General features: G+C 46.6%; 2 protein-coding genes across 2 annotated transcripts; both read right to left on the reverse strand.

Moving 5' to 3' along the window:
* Positions 1 to 7,555: 7,555 nt before the first annotated feature.
* LOC123482845 (mucin-5AC-like) lies at positions 7,556 to 11,622 on the reverse strand. The gene has a single exon (XM_045211779.1). The coding sequence runs from the start codon at positions 11,603 to 11,605 to the stop codon at positions 7,556 to 7,558; it is 4,050 nt and encodes a 1,349-aa protein (XP_045067714.1). The 5' UTR covers positions 11,606 to 11,622.
* Positions 11,623 to 14,828: 3,206 nt separating this feature from the next.
* On the reverse strand, positions 14,829 to 20,419 carry LOC123482846 (mucin-2-like). Its single transcript, XM_045211780.1, has one exon. The coding sequence runs from the start codon at positions 20,319 to 20,321 to the stop codon at positions 14,829 to 14,831; it is 5,493 nt and encodes a 1,830-aa protein (XP_045067715.1). The 5' UTR covers positions 20,322 to 20,419.
* Between the last annotated feature and the right edge of the window lie 1,275 nt (positions 20,420 to 21,694).

Raw genomic sequence — 21,694 nt, forward strand, 5'->3', positions numbered from 1 at the left:
CCAATGGTGGTGGCTGATATTTGCCCATCCGTGACTGCTGAAGTTTGTTCATTTGTAGTGGCAGTCTCACTGGTAACCGTAGAAGGTTGTGAGGGACTTGGTTCTGGCGAGAAACTGGTTGAAGTTTCTGTTGCACTTGAGGACATAGCTGTAGTTGTTTCCATTGTGTCTTTGGTGTATTCTTGTGTCATAGTCACTCCCGATGTTGGAAACGTAGCTTCCACAGTTGCAGTTGTTAAACCATCTGTGGTCGCTGTTGATACTTCAGGAGATGTTTTAGCTTCAGAAGTTGTTGTTGATGCCTCACTTGTTGTTGAGGTGCCAGCAGTGCTAGTAATAGACTCACTTGTAACCTCAGAGGGCGCTGTTGTGTGGCCTGAAATCATTGTGGGAGATGGGCTTGTCAAAGTCGCTGGGCTAGCCGATTGCTCTTGTGTGACTACGGTTGTTGTTTCATCTGTCATTGTTGTCATTTCAACTCTTGTTGTGTCCTCATCAGGGGTCATTCCCGTTTCAGTTGTTGTGTCAGTTGGCTGTGTAGTTGTACTTTCAGTTCCCTGGGTAGATGAGAGTCCAATGGTGGTGGCTGATATTTGCCCGTCCGTGACTGCTGAAGTTTGTTCATTTGTAGTGGCAGTCTCACTGGTAACCGTAGAAGGTTGTGAGGGACTTGTTTCCGGCAAGGGACTGGTTGAAGTTTCTGAGGGAATGGTTGAAGTTTCTGTTGCACTTGAGGACATAGCTGTAGTTGTTTCCATTGTGTCTTTGGTTGATTCCGGTGTCATAGTCACTCCTGATGTTGAAAACGTAGCTTCCACAGTTGCAGTTGTTAAACCATCTGTGGTCGCTGTGGATACTTCAGGAGATGTTTTAGCTTCAGAAGTTGTTGTTGATGCCTCACTTGGTGTTGAGGTGCCAGCAGTGCTAGTAATAGACTCACTTGTAACCTCAGAGGGCGCTGTTGTGTGGCCTGAAATCATTGTGGGAGATGGGCTTGTCAAAGTCACTGGGCTAGCCGATTGCTCTTGTGTGACTACGGTTGTTGTTTCATCTGTCATTGTTGTCATTTCAACTCTTGTTGTGTGCTCATCAGGGGTCATTCCCGTTTCAGTTGTTGTGTCAGTTGGCTGTGTAGTTGTACTTTCAGTTCCTTGGGTAGATGAGAGTCCAATGGTGGTGGCTGATATTTGCCCGTCCGTGACTGCTGAAGTTTGTTCATTTGTAGTGGCAGTCTCACTGGTAACCGTAGAAGGTTGTGAGGGACTTGTTTCCGGCGAGGGACTGGTTGAAGTTTCTGAGGGAATGGTTGAAGTTTCTGTTGCACTTGAGGACATAGCTGTAGTTGTTTCCATTGTGTCTTTGGTTGATTCCGGTGTCATAGTCACTCCCGATGTTGAAAACGTAGCTTCCACAGTTGCAGTTGTTAAACCATCTGTGGTCGCTGTTGATACTTCAGGAGATGTTTTAGCTTCAGAAGTTGTTGTTGATGTCTCACTTGGTGTTGAGGTGCCAGCAGTGCTAGTGAGAGACTCACTTGTAACCTCAGAGGGTGCTGTTGTGTGGCCTGAAATCATTGTGGGAGATGGGCTTGTCAAAGTATCTGGGCTAGCCGATTGCTCTTGTGTGACTACGGTTGTTGTTTCATCTGTCATTGTTGTCATTTCAACTCTTGTTGTGTGCTCATCAGGGGTCATTCCCGTTTCAGTTGTTGTGTCAGTTGGCTGTGTAGTTGTACTTTCAATTCCTTGGGTAGATGAGAGTCCAATGGTGGTGGCTGATATTTGCCCGTCCGTGACTGCTGAAGTTTGTTCATTTGTAGTGGCAGTCTCACTGGTAACCGTAGAAGGTTGTGAGGGACTTGTTTCCGCGAGGGACTGGTTGAAGTTTCTGAGGGAATGGTTGAAGTTTCTGTTGCACTTGAGGACATAGCTGTAGTTGTTTCCATTGTGTCTTTGGTTGATTCCGGTGTCATAGTCACTCCCGATGTTGAAAACGTAGCTTCCACAGTTGCAGTTGTTAAACCATCTGTGGTCGCTGTTGATACTTCAGGAGATGTTTTTGCTTCAGAAGTTGTTGTTGATGTCTCACTTGGTGTTGAGGTGCCAGCAGTGCTAGTGAGAGACTCACTTGTAACCTCAGAGGGTGCTGTTGTGTGGCCTGAAATCATTGTGGGAGATGGGCTTGTCAAAGTATCTGGGCTAGCCGATTGCTCTTGTGTGACTAAGGTTGTTGTTTCATCTGTCATTGTTGTCATTTCAACTCTTGTTGTGTGCTCATCAGGGGTCATTCCCGCTTTCAGTTGTTGTGTCAGTTGGCTGTGTAGTTGTACTTTCAGTTCCTTGGGTAGATGAGAGTCCAATGGTGGTGGCTGATATTTGCCCGTCCGTGACTGCTGAAGTTTGTTCATTTGTAGTGGCAGTCTCACTGGTAACCGTAGAAGGTTGTGAGGGACTTGTTTCCGGCGAGGGACTGGTTGAAGTTTCTGAGGGAATGGTTGAAGTTTCTGTTGCACTTGAGGACATAGCTGTAGTTGTTTCCATTGTGTCTTTGGTTGATTCCGGTGTCATAGTCACTCCCGATGTTGAAAAGGTAGCTTCCACAGTTGCAGTTGTTAAACCATCTGTGGTCGCTGTTGATACTTCAGGAGATGTTTTAGCTTCAGAAGTTGTTGTTGATGCCTCACTTGGTGTTGAGGTGCCAGCAGTGCTAGTAATAGACTCACTTGTAACCTCAGAGGGCGCTGTTGTGTGGCCTGAAATCATTGTGGGAGATGGGCTTGTCAAAGTATCTGGGCTAGCCGATTGCTCTTGTGTGACTACGGTTGTTGTTTCATCTGTCATTGTTGTCATTTCAACTCTTGTTGTGTGCTCATCAGGGGTCATTCCCGTTTCAGTTGTTGTGTCAGTTGGCTGTGTAGTTGTACTTTCAGTTCCTTGGGTAGATGAGAGTCCAATGGTGGTGGCTGATATTTGCCCGTCCGTGACTGCTGAAGTTTGTTCATTTGTAGTGGCAGTCTCACTGGTAACCGTAGAAGGTTGTGAGGGACTTGTTTCCGGCGAGGGACTGGTTGAAGTTTCTGTTGCACTTGAGGACATAGCTGTAGTTGTTTCCATTGTGTCTTTGGTTGATTCCGGTGTCATAGTCACTCCCGATGTTGAAAACGTAGCTTCCACAGTTGCAGTTGTTAAACCATCTGTGGTCGCTGTTGATACTTCAGGAGATGTTTTAGCTTCAGAAGTTGTTGTTGATGCCTCACTTGGTGTTGAGGTGCCAGCAGTGCTAGTAATAGACTCACTTGTAACCTCAGAGGGCGCTGTTGTGTGGCCTGAAATCATTGTGGGAGATGGGCTTGTCAAAGTCACTGGGCTAGCCGATTGCTCTTGTGTGACTACGGTTGTTGTTTTTTCTGTCATTGTTGTCATTTCAACTCTTGTTGTGTCCTCATCAGGGGTCATTCCCGTTTCAGTTGTTGTGTCAGTTGGCTGTGTAGTTGTACTTTCAGTTCCCTGGGTAGATGAGAGTCCAATGGTGGTGGCTGATATTTGCCCGTCCGTGACTGCTGAAGTTTGTTCATTTGTAGTGGCAGGCTCACTGGTAACCATAGAAGGTTGTGAGGGACTTGGTTGCTGGAACTGGTTGAAGTTTCTGTTGCACTTGAGGACATAGCTGTAGTTGTTTCCATTGTGTCTTTGGTTGATTCCGGTGTCATAGTCACTCCCGATGTTGAAAACGTAGCTTCCACAGTTGCAGTTGTTAAACCATCTGTGGTCGCTGTTGATACTTCAGGAGATGTTTTAGCTTCAGAAGTTGTTGTTGATGCCTCACTTGGTGTTGAGGTGCCAGCAGTGCTAGTAATAGACTCACTTGTAACCTCAGAGGGCGCTGTTGTGTGGCCTGAAATCATTGTGGGAGATGGGCTTGTCAAAGTCGCTGGGCTAGCCGATTGCTCTTGTGTGAATACGGTTGTTGTTTCATCTGTCATTGTTGTCATTTCAACTCTTGTTGTGTGCTCATCAGGGGTCATTCCCGTTTCAGTTGTTGTGTCAGTTGGCTGTGTAGTTGTACTTTCAGTTCCTTGGGTAGATGAGAGTTCAATGGTGGTGGCTGATATTTGCCCGTCCGTGACTGCTGAAGTTTGTTCATTTGTAGTGGCAGTCTCACTGGTAACCGTAGAAGGTTGTGAGGGACTTGTTTCCGGCGAGGGACTGGTTGAAGTTTCTGAGGGAATGGTTGAAGTTTCTGTTGCACTTGAGGACATAGCTGTAGTTGTTTCCATTGTGTCTTTGGTTGATTCCGGTGGCATAGTCACTCCCGATGTTGAAAACGTAGCTTCCACAGTTGCAGTTGTTAAACCATCTGTGGTCGCTGTTGATACTTCAGGAGATGTTTTTGCTTCAGAAGTTGTTGTTGATGTCTCACTTGGTGTTGAGGTGCCAGCAGTGCTAGTGAGAGACTCACTTGTAACCTCAGAGGGTGCTGTTGTGTGGCCTGAAATCATTGTGGGAGATGGGCTTGTCAAAGTATCTGGGCTAGCCGATTGCTCTTGTGTGACTACGGTTGTTGTTTCATCTGTCATTGTTGTCATTTCAACTCTTGTTGTGTGCTCATCAGGGGTCATTCCCGTTTCAGTTGTTGTGTCAGTTGGCTGTGTAGTTGTACTTTCAGTTCCCTGGGTAGATGAGAGTCCAATGGTGGTGGCTGATATTTGCCCGTCCGTGACTGCTGAAGTTTGTTCATTTGTAGTGGCAGTCTCACTGGTAACCGTAGAAGGTTGTGAGGGACTTGTTTCCGGCGAGGGACTGGTTGAAGTTTCTGAGGGAATGGTTGAAGTTTCTGTTGCACTTGAGGACATAGCTGTAGTTGTTTCCATTGTGTCTTTGGTTGATTCCGGTGTCATAGTCACTCCCGATGTTGAAAACGTAGCTTCCACAGTTGCAGTTGTTAAACCATCTGTGGTCGCTGTTGATACTTCAGGAGATGTTTTTGCTTCAGAAGTTGTTGTTGATGCCTCACTTGGTGTTGAGGTGCCAGCAGTGCTAGTAATAGACTCACTTGTAACCTCAGAGGGCGCTGTTGTGTGGCCTGAAATCATTGTGGGAGATGGGCTTGTCAAAGTCACTGGGCTAGCCGATTGCTCTTGTGTGACTACGGTTGTTGTTTTTTCTGTCATTGTTGTCATTTCAACTCTTGTTGTGTCCTCATCAGGGGTCATTCCCGTTTCAGTTGTTGTGTCAGTTGGCTGTGTAGTTGTACTTTCAGTTCCCTGGGTAGATGAGAGTCCAATGGTGGTGGCTGATATTTGCCCGTCCGTGACTGCTGAAGTTTGTTCATTTGTAGTGGCAGGCTCACTGGTAACCGTAGAAGGTTGTGAGGGACTTGGTTCTGGCGAGAAACTGGTTGAAGTTTCTGTTGCACTTGAGGACATAGCTGTAGTTGTTTCCATTGTGTCTTTGGTTGATTCCGGTGTCATAGTCACTCCCGATGTTGAAAACGTAGCTTCCACAGTTGCAGTTGTTAAACCATCTGTGGTCGCTGTTGATACTTCAGGAGATGTTTTAGCTTCAGAAGTTGTTGTTGATGCCTCACTTGGTGTTGAGGTGCCAGCAGTGCTAGTAATAGACTCACTTGTAACCTCAGAGGGCGCTGTTGTGTGGCCTGAAATCATTGTGGGAGATGGGCTTGTCAAAGTCGCTGGGCTAGCCGATTGCTCTTGTGTGAATACGGTTGTTGTTTCATCTGTCATTGTTGTCATTTCAACTCTTGTTGTGTGCTCATCAGGGGTCATTCCCGTTTCAGTTGTTGTGTCAGTTGGCTGTGTAGTTGTACTTTCAGTTCCTTGGGTAGATGAGAGTTCAATGGTGGTGGCTGATATTTGCCCGTCCGTGACTGCTGAAGTTTGTTCATTTGTAGTGGCAGTCTCACTGGTAACCGTAGAAGGTTGTGAGGGACTTGTTTCCGGCGAGGGACTGGTTGAAGTTTCTGAGGGAATGGTTGAAGTTTCTGTTGCACTTGAGGACATAGCTGTAGTTGTTTCCATTGTGTCTTTGGTTGATTCCGTGGCATAGTCACTCCCGATGTTGAAAACGTAGCTTCCACAGTTGCAGTTGTTAAACCATCTGTGGTCGCTGTTGATACTTCAGGAGATGTTTTTGCTTCAGAAGTTGTTGTTGATGTCTCACTTGGTGTTGAGGTGCCAGCAGTGCTAGTGAGAGACTCACTTGTAACCTCAGAGGGTGCTGTTGTGTGGCCTGAAATCATTGTGGGAGATGGGCTTGTCAAAGTAACTGGGCTAGCCGATTGCTCTTGTGTGACTACGGTTGTTGTTTCATCTGTCATTGTTGTCATTTCAACTCTTGTTGTGTGCTCATCAGGGGTCATTCCCGTTTCAGTTGTTGTGTCAGTTGGCTGTGTAGTTGTACTTTCAGTTCCCTGGGTAGATGAGAGTCCAATGGTGGTGGCTGATATTTGCCCGTCCGTGACTGCTGAAGTTTGTTCATTTGTAGTGGCAGTCTCACTGGTAACCGTAGAAGGTTGTGAGGGACTTGTTTCCGGCGAGGGACTGGTTGAAGTTTCTGAGGGAATGGTTGAAGTTTCTGTTGCACTTGAGGACATAGCTGTAGTTGTTTCCATTGTGTCTTTAGTTGATTCCGGTGTCATAGTCACTCCCGATGTTGAAAACGTAGCTTCCACAGTTGCAGTTGTTAAACCATCTGTGGTCGCTGTTGATACTTCAGGAGATGTTTTTGCTTCAGAAGTTGTTGTTGATGTCTCACTTGGTGTTGAGGTGCCAGCAGTGCTAGTGAGAGACTCACTTGTAACCTCAGAGGGTGCTGTTGTGTGGCCTGAAATCATTGTGGGAGATGGGCTTGTCAAAGTATCTGGGCTAGCCGATTGCTCTTGTGTGACTACGGTTGTTGTTTCATCTGTCATTGTTGTCATTTCAACTCTTGTTGTGTGCTCATCAGGGGTCATTCCCGTTTCAGTTGTTGTGTCAGTTGGCTGTGTAGTTGTACTTTCAGTTCCCTGGGTAGATGAGAGTCCAATGGTGGTGGCTGATATTTGCCCGTCCGTGACTGCTGAAGTTTGTTCATTTGTAGTGGCAGTCTCACTGGTAACCGTAGAAGGTTGTGAGGGACTTGTTTCCTGCGAGGGACTGGTTGAAGTTTCTGAGGGAATGGTTGAAGTTTCTGTTGCACTTGAGGAAATAGCTGTAGTTGTTTCCATTGTGTCTTTGGTTGATTCCGGTGTCATAGTCACTCCCCATGTTGAAAACGTAGCTTCCACAGTTGCAGTTGTTAAACCATCTGTGGTCGCTGTTGATACTTCAGGAGATGTTTTAGCTTCAGAAGTTGTTGTTGATGCCTCACTTGGTGTTGAGGTGCCAGCAGTGCTAGTAATAGACTCACTTGTAACCTCAGAGGGCGCTGTTGTGTGGCCTGAAATCATTGTGGGAGATGGGCTTGTCAAAGTCACTGGGCTAGCCGATTGCTCTTGTGTGACTACGGTTGTTGTTTCATCTGTCATTGTTGTCATTTCAACTCTTGTTGTGTGCTCATCAGGGGTCATTCCCTGTTTCAGTTGTTGTGTCAGTTGGCTGTGTAGTTGTACTTTCAGTTCCCTGGGTAGATGAGAGTCCAATGGTGGTGGCTGATATTTGCCCGTCCGTGACTGCTGAAGTTTGTTCATTTGTAGTGGCAGTCTCACTGGTAACCGTAGAAGGTTGTGAGGGACTTGTTTCCGGCAAGGGACTGGTTGAAGTTTCTGAGGGAATGGTTGAAGTTTCTGTTGCACTTGAGGACATAGCTGTAGTTGTTTCCATTGTGTCTTTGGTTGATTCCGGTGTCATAGTCACTCCCGATGTTGAAAACGTAGCTTCCACAGTTGCAGTTGTTAAACCATCTGTGGTCGCTGTTGATACTTCAGGAGATGTTTTAGCTTCAGAAGTTGTTGTTGATGCCTCACTTGGTGTTGAGGTGCCAGCAGTGCTAGTAATAGACTCACTTGTAACCTCAGAGGGCGCTGTTGTGTGGCCTGAAATCATTGTGGGAGATGGGCTTGTCAAAGTCACTGGGCTAGCCGATTGCTCTTGTGTGACTACGGTTGTTGTTTCATCTGTCATTGTTGTCATTTCAACTCTTGTTGTGTGCTCATCAGGGGTCATTCCCGTTTCAGTTGTTGTGTCAGTTGGCTGTGTAGTTGTACTTTCAGTTCCCTGGGTAGATGAGAGTCCAATGGTGGTGGCTGATATTTGCCCGTCTGTGACTGCTGAAGTTTGTTCATTTGTAGTGGCAGTCTCACTGGTAACCGTAGAAGGTTGTGAGGGACTTGTTTCCGGCAAGGGACTGGTTGAAGTTTCTGAGGGAATGGTTGAAGTTTCTGTTGCACTTGAGGACATAGCTGTAGTTGTTTCCATTGTGTCTTTGGTTGATTCCGGTGTCATAGTCACTCCCGATGTTGAAAACGTAGCTTCCACAGTTGCAGTTGTTAAACCATCTGTGGTCGCTGTTGATACTTCAGGAGATGTTTTAGCTTCAGAAGTTGTTGTTGATGCCTCACTTGGTGTTGAGGTGCCAGCAGTGCTAGTAATAGACTCACTTGTAACCTCAGAGGGCGCTGTTGTGTGGCCTGAAATCATTGTGGGAGATGGGCTTGTCAAAGTCACTGGGCTAGCCGATTGCTCTTGTGTGACTACGGTTGTTGTTTCATCTGTCATTGTTGTCATTTCAACTCTTGTTGTGTGCTCATCAGGGGTCAGTCCCGTTTCAGTTGTTGTGTCAGTTGGCTGTGTAGTTGTACTTTCAGTTCCCTGGGTAGATGAGAGTCCAATGGTGGTGGCTGATATTTGCCCGTCCGTGACTGCTGAAGTTTGTTCATTTGTAGTGGCAGTCTCACTGGTAACCGTAGAAGGTTGTGAGGGACTTGTTTCCGGCAAGGGACTGGTTGAAGTTTCTGAGGGAATGGTTGAAGTTTCTGTTGCACTTGAGGACATAGCTGTAGTTGTTTCCATTGTGTCTTTGGTTGATTCCGGTGTCATAGTCACTCCCCATGTTGAAAACGTAGCTTCCACAGTTGCAGTTGTTAAACCATCTGTGGTCGCTGTTGATACTTCAGGAGATGTTTTAGCTTCAGAAGTTGTTGTTGATGCCTCACTTGGTGTTGAGGTGCCAGCAGTGATAGTAATAGACTCACTTGTAACCTCAGAGGGCGCTGTTGTGTGGCCTGAAATCATTGTGGGAGATGGGCTTGTCAAAGTCACTGGGCTAGCCGATTGCTCTTGTGTGACTACGGTTGTTGTTTCATCTGTCATTGTTGTCATTTCAACTCTTGTTGTGTGCTCATCAGGGGTCATTCCCGTTTCAGTTGTTGTGTCAGTTGGCTGTGTAGTTGTACTTTCAGTTCCCTGGGTAGATGAGAGTCCAATGGTGGTGGCTGATATTTGCCCGTCCGTGACTGCTGAAGTTTGTTCATTTGTAGTGGCAGTCTCACTGGTAACCGTAGAAGGTTGTGAGGGACTTGTTTCCGGCAAGGGACTGGTTGAAGTTTCTGAGGGAATGGTTGAAGTTTCTGTTGCACTTGAGGACATAGCTGTAGTTGTTTCCATTGTGTCTTTGGTTGATTCCGGTGTCATAGTCACTCCCGATGTTGAAAACGTAGCTTCCACAGTTGCAGTTGTTAAACCATCTGTGGTCGCTGTTGATACTTCAGGAGATGTTTTAGCTTCAGAAGTTGTTGTTGATGCCTCACTTGGTGTTGAGGTGCCAGCAGTGCTAGTAATAGACTCACTTGTAACCTCAGAGGGCGCTGTTGTGTGGCCTGAAATCATTGTGGGAGATGGGCTTGTCAAAGTCACTGGGCTAGCCGATTGCTCTTGTGTGACTACGGTTGTTGTTTCATCTGTCATTGTTGTCATTTCAACTCTTGTTGTGTGCTCATCAGGGGTCATTCCCGTTTCAGTTGTTGTGTCAGTTGGCTGTGTAGTTGTACTTTCAGTTCCCTGGGTAGATGAGAGTCCAATGGTGGTGGCTGATATTTGCCCGTCCGTGACTGCTGAAGTTTGTTCATTTGTAGTGGCAGTCTCACTGGTAACCGTAGAAGGTTGTGAGGGACTTGTTTCCGGCAAGGGACTGGTTGAAGTTTCTGAGGGAATGGTTGAAGTTTCTGTTGCACTTGAGGACATAGCTGTAGTTGTTTCCATTGTGTCTTTGGTTGATTCCGGTGTCATAGTCACTCCCGATGTTGAAAACGTAGCTTCCACAGTTGCAGTTGTTAAACCATCTGTGGTCGCTGTTGATACTTCAGGAGATGTTTTAGCTTCAGAAGTTGTTGTTGATGCCTCACTTGGTGTTGAGGTGCCAGCAGTGCTAGTAATAGACTCACTTGTAACCTCAGAGGGCGCTGTTGTGTGGCCTGAAATCATTGTGGGAGATGGGCTTGTCAAAGTCACTGGGCTAGCCGATTGCTCTTGTGTGACTACGGTTGTTGTTTCATCTGTCATTGTTGTCATTTCAACTCTTGTTGTGTGCTCATCAGGGGTCAGTCCCGTTTCAGTTGTTGTGTCAGTTGGCTGTGTAGTTGTACTTTCAGTTCCCTGGGTAGATGAGAGTCCAATGGTGGTGGCTGATATTTGCCCGTCCGTGACTGCTGAAGTTTGTTCATTTGTAGTGGCAGTCTCACTGGTAACCGTAGAAGGTTGTGAGGGACTTGTTTCCGGCAAGGGACTGGTTGAAGTTTCTGAGGGAATGGTTGAAGTTTCTGTTGCACTTGAGGACATAGCTGTAGTTGTTTCCATTGTGTCTTTGGTTGATTCCGGTGTCATAGTCACTCCCCATGTTGAAAACGTAGCTTCCACAGTTGCAGTTGTTAAACCATCTGTGGTCGCTGTTGATACTTCAGGAGATGTTTTAGCTTCAGAAGTTGTTGTTGATGCCTCACTTGGTGTTGAGGTGCCAGCAGTGCTAGTAATAGACTCACTTGTAACCTCAGAGGGCGCTGTTGTGTGGCCTGAAATCATTGTGGGAGATGGGCTTGTCAAAGTCACTGGGCTAGCCGATTGCTCTTGTGTGACTACGGTTGTTGTTTCATCTGTCATTGTTGTCATTTCAACTCTTGTTGTGTGCTCATCAGGGGTCATTCCCGTTTCAGTTGTTGTGTCAGTTGGCTGTGTAGTTGTACTTTCAGTTCCCTGGGTAGATGAGAGTCCAATGGTGGTGGCTGATATTTGCCCGTCCGTGACTGCTGAAGTTTGTTCATTTGTAGTGGCAGTCTCACTGGTAACCGTAGAAGGTTGTGAGGGACTTGTTTCCGGCAAGGGACTGGTTGAAGTTTCTGAGGGAATTGTTGAAGTTTCTGTTGCACTTGAGGACATAGCTGTAGTTGTTTCCATTGTGTCTTTGGTTGATTCCGGTGTCATAGTCACTCCCGATGTTGAAAACGTAGCTTCCACAGTTGCAGTTGTTAAACCATCTGTGGTCGCTGTTGATACTTCAGGAGATGTTTTAGCTTCAGAAGTTGTTGTTGATGCCTCACTTGGTGTTGAGGTGCCAGCAGTGCTAGTAATAGACTCACTTGTAACCTCAGAGGGCGCTGTTGTGTGGCCTGAAATCATTGTGGGAGATGGGCTTGTCAAAGTCACTGGGCTATCCGATTGCTCTTGTGTGACTACGGTTGTTGTTTCATCTGTCATTGTTGTCATTTCAACTCTTGTTGTGTGCTCATCAGGGGTCATTCCCGTTTCAGTTGTTGTGTCAGTTGGCTGTGTAGTTGTACTTTCAGTTCCCTGGGTAGATGAGAGTCCAATGGTGGTGGCTGATATTTGCCCGTCCGTGACTGCTGAAGTTTGTTCATTTGTAGTGGCAGTCTCACTGGTAACCGTAGAAGGTTGTGAGGGACTTGTTTCCGGCAAGGGACTGGTTGAAGTTTCTGAGGGAATGGTTGAAGTTTCTGTTGCACTTGAGGACATAGCTGTAGTTGTTTCCATTGTGTCTTTGGTTGATTCCGGTGTCATAGTCACTCCCGATGTTGAAAACGTAGCTTCCACAGTTGCAGTTGTTAAACCATCTGTGGTCGCTGTTGATACTTCAGGAGATGTTTTAGCTTCAGAAGTTGTTGTTGATGCCTCACTTGGTGTTGAGGTGCCAGCAGTGCTAGTAATAGACTCACTTGTAACCTCAGAGGGCGCTGTTGTGTGGCCTGAAATCATTGTGGGAGATGGGCTTGTCAAAGTCACTGGGCTAGCCGATTGCTCTTGTGTGACTACGGTTGTTGTTTCATCTGTCATTGTTGTCATTTCAACTCTTGTTGTGTGCTCATCAGGGGTCAGTCCCGTTTCAGTTGTTGTGTCAGTTGGCTGTGTAGTTGTACTTTCAGTTCCCTGGGTAGATGAGAGTCCAATGGTGGTGGCTGATATTTGCCCGTCCGTGACTGCTGAAGTTTGTTCATTTGTAGTGGCAGTCTCACTGGTAACCGTAGAAGGTTGTGAGGGACTTGTTTCCGGCAAGGGACTGGTTGACGTTTCTGAGGGAATGGTTGAAGTTTCTGTTGCACTTGAGGACATAGCTGTAGTTGTTTCCATTGTGTCTTTGGTTGATTCCGGTGTCATAGTCACTCCCGATGTTGAAAACGTAGCTTCCACAGTTGCAGTTGTTAAACCATCTGTGGTCGCTGTTGATACTTCAGGAGATGTTTTAGCTTCAGAAGTTGTTGTTGATGCCTCACTTGGTGTTGAGGTGCCAGCAGTGCTAGTAATAGACTCACTTGTAACCTCAGAGGGCGCTGTTGTGTGGCCTGAAATCATTGTGGGAGATGGGCTTGTCAAAGTCACTGGGCTAGCCGATTGCTCTTGTGTGACTACGGTTGTTGTTTCATCTGTCATTGTTGTCATTTCAACTCTTGTTGTGTGCTCATCAGGGGTCATTCCCGTTTCAGTTGTTGTGTCAGTTGGCTGTGTAGTTGTACTTTCAGTTCCCTGGGTAGATGAGAGTCCAATGGTGGTGGCTGATATTTGCCCGTCCGTGACTGCTGAAGTTTGTTCATTTGTAGTGGCAGTCTCACTGGTAACCGTAGAAGGTTGTGAGGGACTTGTTTCCGGCAAGGGACTGGTTGAAGTTTCTGAGGGAATTGTTGAAGTTTCTGTTGCACTTGAGGACATAGCTGTAGTTGTTTCCATTGTGTCTTTGGTTGATTCCGGTGTCATAGTCACTCCCGATGTTGAAAACGTAGCTTCCACAGTTGCAGTTGTTAAACCATCTGTGGTCGCTGTTGATACTTCAGGAGATGTTTTAGCTTCAGAAGTTGTTGTTGATGCCTCACTTGGTGTTGAGGTGCCAGCAGTGCTAGTAATAGACTCACTTGTAACCTCAGAGGGCGCTGTTGTGTGGCCTGAAATCATTGTGGGAGATGGGCTTGTCAAAGTCACTGGGCTAGCCGATTGCTCTTGTGTGACTACGGTTGTTGTTTCATCTGTCATTGTTGTCATTTCAACTCTTGTTGTGTGCTCATCAGGGGTCAGTCCCGTTTCAGTTGTTGTGTCAGTTGGCTGTGTAGTTGTACTTTCAGTTCCCTGGGTAGATGAGAGTCCAATGGTGGTGGCTGATATTTGCCCGTCCGTGACTGCTGAAGTTTGTTCATTTGTAGTGGCAGTCTCACTGGTAACCGTAGAAGGTTGTGAGGGACTTGTTTCCGGCAAGGGACTGGTTGAAGTTTCTGAGGGAATGGTTGAAGTTTCTGTTGCACTTGAGGACATAGCTGTAGTTGTTTCCATTGTGTCTTTGGTTGATTCCGGTGTCATAGTCACTCCCCATGTTGAAAACGTAGCTTCCACAGTTGCAGTTGTTAAACCATCTGTGGTCGCTGTTGATACTTCAGGAGATGTTTTAGCTTCAGAAGTTGTTGTTGATGCCTCACTTGGTGTTGAGGTGCCAGCAGTGCTAGTAATAGACTCACTTGTAACCTCAGAGGGCGCTGTTGTGTGGCCTGAAATCATTGTGGGAGATGGGCTTGTCAAAGTCACTGGGCTAGCCGATTGCTCTTGTGTGACTACGGTTGTTGTTTCATCTGTCATTGTTGTCATTTCAACTCTTGTTGTGTGCTCATCAGGGGTCATTCCCGTTTCAGTTGTTGTGTCAGTTGGCTGTGTAGTTGTACTTTCAGTTCCCTGGGTAGATGAGAGTCCAATGGTGGTGGCTGATATTTGCCCGTCCGTGACTGCTGAAGTTTGTTCATTTGTAGTGGCAGTCTCACTGGTAACCGTAGAAGGTTGTGAGGGACTTGTTTCCGGCAAGGGACTGGTTGAAGTTTCTGAGGGAATGGTTGAAGTTTCTGTTGCACTTGAGGACATAGCTGTAGTTGTTTCCATTGTGTCTTTGGTTGATTCCGGTGTCATAGTCACTCCCCATGTTGAAAACGTAGCTTCCACAGTTGCAGTTGTTAAACCATCTGTGGTCGCTGTTGATACTTCAGGAGATGTTTTAGCTTCAGAAGTTGTTGTTGATGCCTCACTTGGTGTTGAGGTGCCAGCAGTGCTAGTAATAGACTCACTTGTAACCTCAGAGGGCGCTGTTGTGTGGCCTGAAATCATTGTGGGAGATGGGCTTGTCAAAGTCACTGGGCTAGCCGATTGCTCTTGTGTGACTACGGTTGTTGTTTCATCTGTCATTGTTGTCATTTCAACTCTTGTTGTGTGCTCATCAGGGGTCATTCCCGTTTCAGTTGTTGTGTCAGTTGGCTGTGTAGTTGTACTTTCAGTTCCCTGGGTAGATGAGAGTCCAATGGTGGTGGCTGATATTTGCCCGTCCGTGACTGCTGAAGTTTGTTCATTTGTAGTGGCAGTCTCACTGGTAACCGTAGAAGGTTGTGAGGGACTTGTTTCCGGCAAGGGACTGGTTGAAGTTTCTGAGGGAATTGTTGAAGTTTCTGTTGCACTTGAGGACATAGCTGTAGTTGTTTCCATTGTGTCTTTGGTTGATTCCCGGTGTCATAGTCACTCCCGATGTTGAAAACGTAGCTTCCACAGTTGCAGTTGTTAAACCATCTGTGGTCGCTGTTGATACTTCAGGAGATGTTTTAGCTTCAGAAGTTGTTGTTGATGCCTCACTTGGTGTTGAGGTGCCAGCAGTGCTAGTAATAGACTCACTTGTAACCTCAGAGGGCGCTGTTGTGTGGCCTGAAATCATTGTGGGAGATGGGCTTGTCAAAGTCACTGGGCTAGCCGATTGCTCTTGTGTGACTACGGTTGTTGTTTCATCTGTCATTGTTGTCATTTCAACTCTTGTTGTGTGCTCATCAGGGGTCATTCCCGTTTCAGTTGTTGTGTCAGTTGGCTGTGTAGTTGTACTTTCAGTTCCCTGGGTAGATGAGAGTCCAATGGTGGTGGCTGATATTTGCCCGTCCGTGACTGCTGAAGTTTGTTCATTTGTAGTGGCAGTCTCACTGGTAACCGTAGAAGGTTGTGAGGGACTTGTTTCCGGCAAGGGACTGGTTGAAGTTTCTGAGGGAATGGTTGAAGTTTCTGTTGCACTTGAGGACATAGCTGTAGTTGTTTCCATTGTGTCTTTGGTTGATTCCGGTGTCATAGTCACTCCCGATGTTGAAAACGTAGCTTCCACAGTTGCAGTTGTTAAACCATCTGTGGTCGCTGTTGATACTTCAGGAGATGTTTTAGCTTCAGAAGTTGTTGTTGATGCCTCACTTGGTGTTGAGGTGCCAGCAGTGCTAGTAATAGACTCACTTGTAACCTCAGAGGGCGCTGTTGTGTGGCCTGAAATCATTGTGGGAGATGGGCTTGTCAAAGTCACTGGGCTAGCCGATTGCTCTTGTGTGACTACGGTTGTTGTTTCATCTGTCATTGTTGTCATTTCAACTCTTGTTGTGTGCTCATCAGGGGTCAGTCCCGTTTCAGTTGTTGTGTCAGTTGGCTGTGTAGTTGTACTTTCAGTTCCCTGGGTAGATGAGAGTCCAATGGTGGTGGCTGATATTTGCCCGTCCGTGACTGCTGAAGTTTGTTCATTTGTAGTGGCAGTCTCACTGGTAACCGTAGAAGGTTGTGAGGGACTTGTTTCCGGCAAGGGACTGGTTGACGTTTCTGAGGGAATGGTTGAAGTTTCTGTTGCACTTGAGGACATAGCTGTAGTTGTTTCCATTGTGTCTTTGGTTGATTCCGGTGTCATAGTCACTCCCGATGTTGAAAACGTAGCTTCCACAGTTGCAGTTGTTAAACCATCTGTGGTCGCTGTTGATACTTCAGGAGATGTTTTAGCTTCAGAAGTTGTTGTTGATGCCTCACTTGGTGTTGAGGTGCCAGCAGTGCTAGTAATAGACTCACTTGTAACCTCAGAGGGCGCTGTTGTGTGGCCTGAAATCATTGTGGGAGATGGGCTTGTCAAAGTCACTGGGCTAGCCGATTGCTCTTGTGTGACTACGGTTGTTGTTTCATCTGTCATTGTTGTCATTTCAACTCTTGTTGTGTGCTCATCAGGGGTCAGTCCCGTTTCAGTTGTTGTGTCAGTTGGCTGTGTAGTTGTACTTTCAGTTCCCTGGGTAGATGAGAGTCCAATGGTGGTGGCTGATATTTGCCCGTCCGTGACTGCTGAAGTTTGTTCATTTGTAGTGGCAGTCTCACTGGTAACCGTAGAAGGTTGTGAGGGACTTGTTTCCGGCAAGGGACTGGTTGAAGTTTCTGAGGGAATGGTTGAAGTTTCTGTTGCACTTGAGGACATAGCTGTAGTTGTTTCCATTGTGTCTTTGGTTGATTCCGGTGTCATAGTCACTCCCCATGTTGAAAACGTAGCTTCCACAGTTGCAGTTGTTAAACCATCTGTGGTCGCTGTTGATACTTCAGGAGATGTTTTAGCTTCAGAAGTTGTTGTTGATGCCTCACTTGGTGTTGAGGTGCCAGCAGTGCTAGTAATAGACTCACTTGTAACCTCAGAGGGCGCTGTTGTGTGGCCTGAAATCATTGTGGGAGATGGGCTTGTCAAAGTCACTGGGCTAGCCGATTGCTCTTGTGTGACTACGGTTGTTGTTTCATCTGTCATTGTTGTCATTTCAACTCTTGTTGTGTGCTCATCAGGGGTCATTCCCGTTTCAGTTGTTGTGTCAGTTGGCTGTGTAGTTGTACTTTCAGTTCCCTGGGTAGATGAGAGTCCAATGGTGGTGGCTGATATTTGCCCGTCCGTGACTGCTGAAGTTTGTTCATTTGTAGTGGCAGTCTCACTGGTAACCGTAGAAGGTTGTGAGGGACTTGTTTCCGGCAAGGGACTGGTTGAAGTTTCTGAGGGAATGGTTGAAGTTTCTGTTGCACTTGAGGACATAGCTGTAGTTGTTTCCATTGTGTCTTTGGTTGATTCCGGTGTCATAGTCACTCCCCATGTTGAAAACGTAGCTTCCACAGTTGCAGTTGTTAAACCATCTGTGGTCGCTGTTGATACTTCAGGAGATGTTTTAGCTTCAGAAGTTGTTGTTGATGCCTCACTTGGTGTTGAGGTGCCAGCAGTGCTAGTAATAGACTCACTTGTAACCTCAGAGGGCGCTGTTGTGTGGCCTGAAATCATTGTGGGAGATGGGCTTGTCAAAGTCACTGGGCTAGCCGATTGCTCTTGTGTGACTACGGTTGTTGTTTCATCTGTCATTGTTGTCATTTCAACTCTTGTTGTGTGCTCATCAGGGGTCATTCCCGTTTCAGTTGTTGTGTCAGTTGGCTGTGTAGTTGTACTTTCAGTTCCCTGGGTAGATGAGAGTCCAATGGTGGTGGCTGATATTTGCCCGTCCGTGACTGCTGAAGTTTGTTCATTTGTAGTGGCAGTCTCACTGGTAACCGTAGAAGGTTGTGAGGGACTTGTTTCCGGCAAGGGACTGGTTGAAGTTTCTGAGGGAATTGTTGAAGTTTCTGTTGCACTTGAGGACATAGCTGTAGTTGTTTCCATTGTGTCTTTGGTTGATTCCGGTGTCATAGTCACTCCCGATGTTGAAAACGTAGCTTCCACAGTTGCAGTTGTTAAACCATCTGTGGTCGCTGTTGATACTTCAGGAGATGTTTTAGCTTCAGAAGTTGTTGTTGATGCCTCACTTGGTGTTGAGGTGCCAGCAGTGCTAGTAATAGACTCACTTGTAACCTCAGAGGGCGCTGTTGTGTGGCCTGAAATCATTGTGGGAGATGGGCTTGTCAAAGTCACTGGGCTAGCCGATTGCTCTTGTGTGACTACGGTTGTTGTTTCATCTGTCATTGTTGTCATTTCAACTCTTGTTGTGTGCTCATCAGGGGTCATTCCCGTTTCAGTTGTTGTGTCAGTTGGCTGTGTAGTTGTACTTTCAGTTCCCTGGGTAGATGAGAGTCCAATGGTGGTGGCTGATATTTGCCCGTCCGTGACTGCTGAAGTTTGTTCATTTGTAGTGGCAGTCTCACTGGTAACCGTAGAAGGTTGTGAGGGACTTGTTTCCGGCAAGGGACTGGTTGAAGTTTCTGAGGGAATGGTTGAAGTTTCTGTTGCACTTGAGGACATAGCTGTAGTTGTTTCCATTGTGTCTTTGGTTGATTCCGGTGTCATAGTCACTCCCGATGTTGAAAACGTAGCTTCCACAGTTGCAGTTGTTAAACCATCTGTGGTCGCTGTTGATACTTCAGGAGATGTTTTAGCTTCAGAAGTTGTTGTTGATGCCTCACTTGGTGTTGAGGTGCCAGCAGTGCTAGTAATAGACTCACTTGTAACCTCAGAGGGCGCTGTTGTGTGGCCTGAAATCATTGTGGGAGATGGGCTTGTCAAAGTCACTGGGCTAGCCGATTGCTCTTGTGTGACTACGGTTGTTGTTTCATCTGTCATTGTTGTCATTTCAACTCTTGTTGTGTGCTCATCAGGGGTCAGTCCCGTTTCAGTTGTTGTGTCAGTTGGCTGTGTAGTTGTACTTTCAGTTCCCTGGGTAGATGAGAGTCCAATGGTGGTGGCTGATATTTGCCCGTCCGTGACTGCTGAAGTTTGTTCATTTGTAGTGGCAGTCTCACTGGTAACCGTAGAAGGTTGTGAGGGACTTGTTTCCGGCAAGGGACTGGTTGACGTTTCTGAGGGAATGGTTGAAGTTTCTGTTGCACTTGAGGACATAGCTGTAGTTGTTTCCATTGTGTCTTTGGTTGATTCCGGTGTCATAGTCACTCCCGATGTTGAAAACGTAGCTTCCACAGTTGCAGTTGTTAAACCATCTGTGGTCGCTGTTGATACTTCAGGAGATGTTTTAGCTTCAGAAGTTGTTGTTGATGCCTCACTTGGTGTTGAGGTGCCAGCAGTGCTAGTAATAGACTCACTTGTAACCTCAGAGGGCGCTGTTGTGTGGCCTGAAATCATTGTGGGAGATGGGCTTGTCAAAGTCGCTGGGCTAGCCGATTGCTCTTGTGTGAATACGGTTGTTGTTTCATCTGTCATTGTTGTCATTTCAACTCTTGTTGTGTGCTCATCAGGGGTCATTCCCGTTTCAGTTGTTGTGTCAGTTGGCTGTGTAGTTGTACTTTCAGTTCCTTGGGTAGATGAGAGTTCAATGGTGGTGGCTGATATTTGCCCGTCCGTGACTGCTGAAGTTTGTTCATTTGTAGTGGCAGTCTCACTGGTAACCGTAGAAGGTTGTGAGGGACTTGTTTCCGGCGAGGGACTGGTTGAAGTTTCTGAGGGAATGGTTGAAGTTTCTGTTGCACTTGAGGACATAGCTGTAGTTGTTTCCATTGTGTCTTTGGTTGATTCCGGTGGCATAGTCACTCCCGATGTTGAAAACGTAGCTTCCACAGTTGCAGTTGTTAAACCATCTGTGGTCGCTGTTGATACTTCAGGAGATGTTTTTGCTTCAGAAGTTGTTGTTGATGTCTCACTTGGTGTTGAGGTGCCAGCAGTGCTAGTGAGAGACTCACTTGTAACCTCAGAGGGTGCTGTTGTGTGGCCTGAAATCATTGTGGGAGATGGGCTTGTCAAAGTATCTGGGCTAGCCGATTGCTCTTGTGTGACTACGGTTGTTGTTTCATCTGTCATTGTTGTCATTTCAACTCTTGTTGTGTGCTCATCAGGGGTCATTCCCGTTTCAGTTGTTGTGTCAGTTGGCTGTGTAGTTGTACTTTCAGTTCCCTGGGTAGATGAGAGTCCAATGGTGGTGGCTGATATTTGCCCGTCCGTGACTGCTGAAGTTTGTTCATTTGTAGTGGCAGTCTCACTGGTAACCGTAGAAGGTTGTGAGGGACTTGTTTCCTGCGAGGGACTGGTTGAAGTTTCTGAGGGAATGGTTGAAGTTTCTGTTGCACTTGAGGAAATAGCTTTAGTTGTTTCCATTGTGTCTTTGGTTGATTCCGGTGTCATAGTCACTCCCCATGTTGAAAACGTAGCTTCCACAGTTGCAGTTGTTAAACCATCTGTGGTCGCTGTTGATACTTCAGGAGATGTTTTAGCTTCAGAAGTTGTTGTTGATGCCTCACTTTGTGTTGAGGTGCCAGCAGTGCTAGTAATAGACTCACTTGTAACCTCAGAGGGCGCTGTTGTGTGGCCTGAAATCATTGTGGGAGATGGGCTTGTCAAAGTCACTGGGCTAGCCGATTGCTCTTGTGTGACTACGGTTGTTGTTTCATCTGTCATTGTTGTCATTTCAACTCTTGTTGTGTGCTCATCAGGGGTCATTCCCGTTTCAGTTGTTGTGTCAGTTGGCTGTGTAGTTGTACTTTCAGTTCCCTGGGTAGATGAGAGTCCAATGGTGGTGGCTGATATTTGCCCTTTCGTGACTGCTGAAGTTTGTTCATTTGTAGTGGCAGTCTCACTGGTAACCGTAGAAGGTTGTGAGGGACTTGTTTCCGGCGAGGGACTGGTTGAAGTTTCTGAGGGAATGGTTGAAGTTTCTGTTGCACTTGAGGACATAGCGGTAGTTGTTTCCATTGTGTCTTTGGTTGATTCCGGTGTCATAGTCACTCCCGATGTTGAAAACGAGCTTCCACAGTTGCAGTTGTTAAACCATCTGTGGTCGCTGTTGATACTTCAGGAGATGTTTTAGCTTCAGAAGTTGTTGTTGATGCCTCACTTGGTGTTGAGGTGCCAGCAGTGCTAGTAATAGACTCACTTGTAACCTCAGAGGGCGCTGTTGTGTGGCCTGAAATCATTGTGGGAGATGGGCTTGTCAAAGTCACTGGGCTAGCCGATTGCTCTTGTGTGACTACGGTTGTTGTTTCATCTGTCATTGTTGTCATTTCAACTCTTGTTGTGTGCTCATCAGGGGTCATTCCCGTTTCAGTTGTTGTGTCAGTTGGCTGTGTAGTTGTACTTTCAGTTCCCTGGGTAGATGAGAGTTCAATGGTAGAGTCCGATATTTGCCCATGAGTGACTGCTGAAGTTTGTTCATTTGTAGTGGCAGTCTCACTGGTAACCGTAGAAGGTTGTGAGGGACTTGTTTCCGGCGAGGGACTGGTTGAAGTTTCTGAGGGAATGGTTGAAGTTTCTGTTGCACTTGAGGACATAGCTGTAGTTGTTTCCATTGTGTCTTTGGTTGATTCCGGTGTCATAGTCACTCCCGATGTTGAAAACGTAGCTTCCACAGTTGCAGTTGTTAAACCATCTGTGGTCGCTGTTGATACTTCAGGAGATGTTTTAGCTTCAGAAGTTGTTGTTGATGTCTCACTTGGTGTTGAGGTGCCAGCAGTGCTAGTGAGAGACTCACTTGTAACCTCAGAGGGTGCTGTTGTGTGGCC

Source organism: Coregonus clupeaformis, chromosome 39 (genome assembly GCF_020615455.1).
Source record: "Coregonus clupeaformis isolate EN_2021a chromosome 39, ASM2061545v1, whole genome shotgun sequence".
In the NCBI taxonomy this organism is placed as follows: Eukaryota; Metazoa; Chordata; class Actinopteri; order Salmoniformes; family Salmonidae; genus Coregonus; species Coregonus clupeaformis.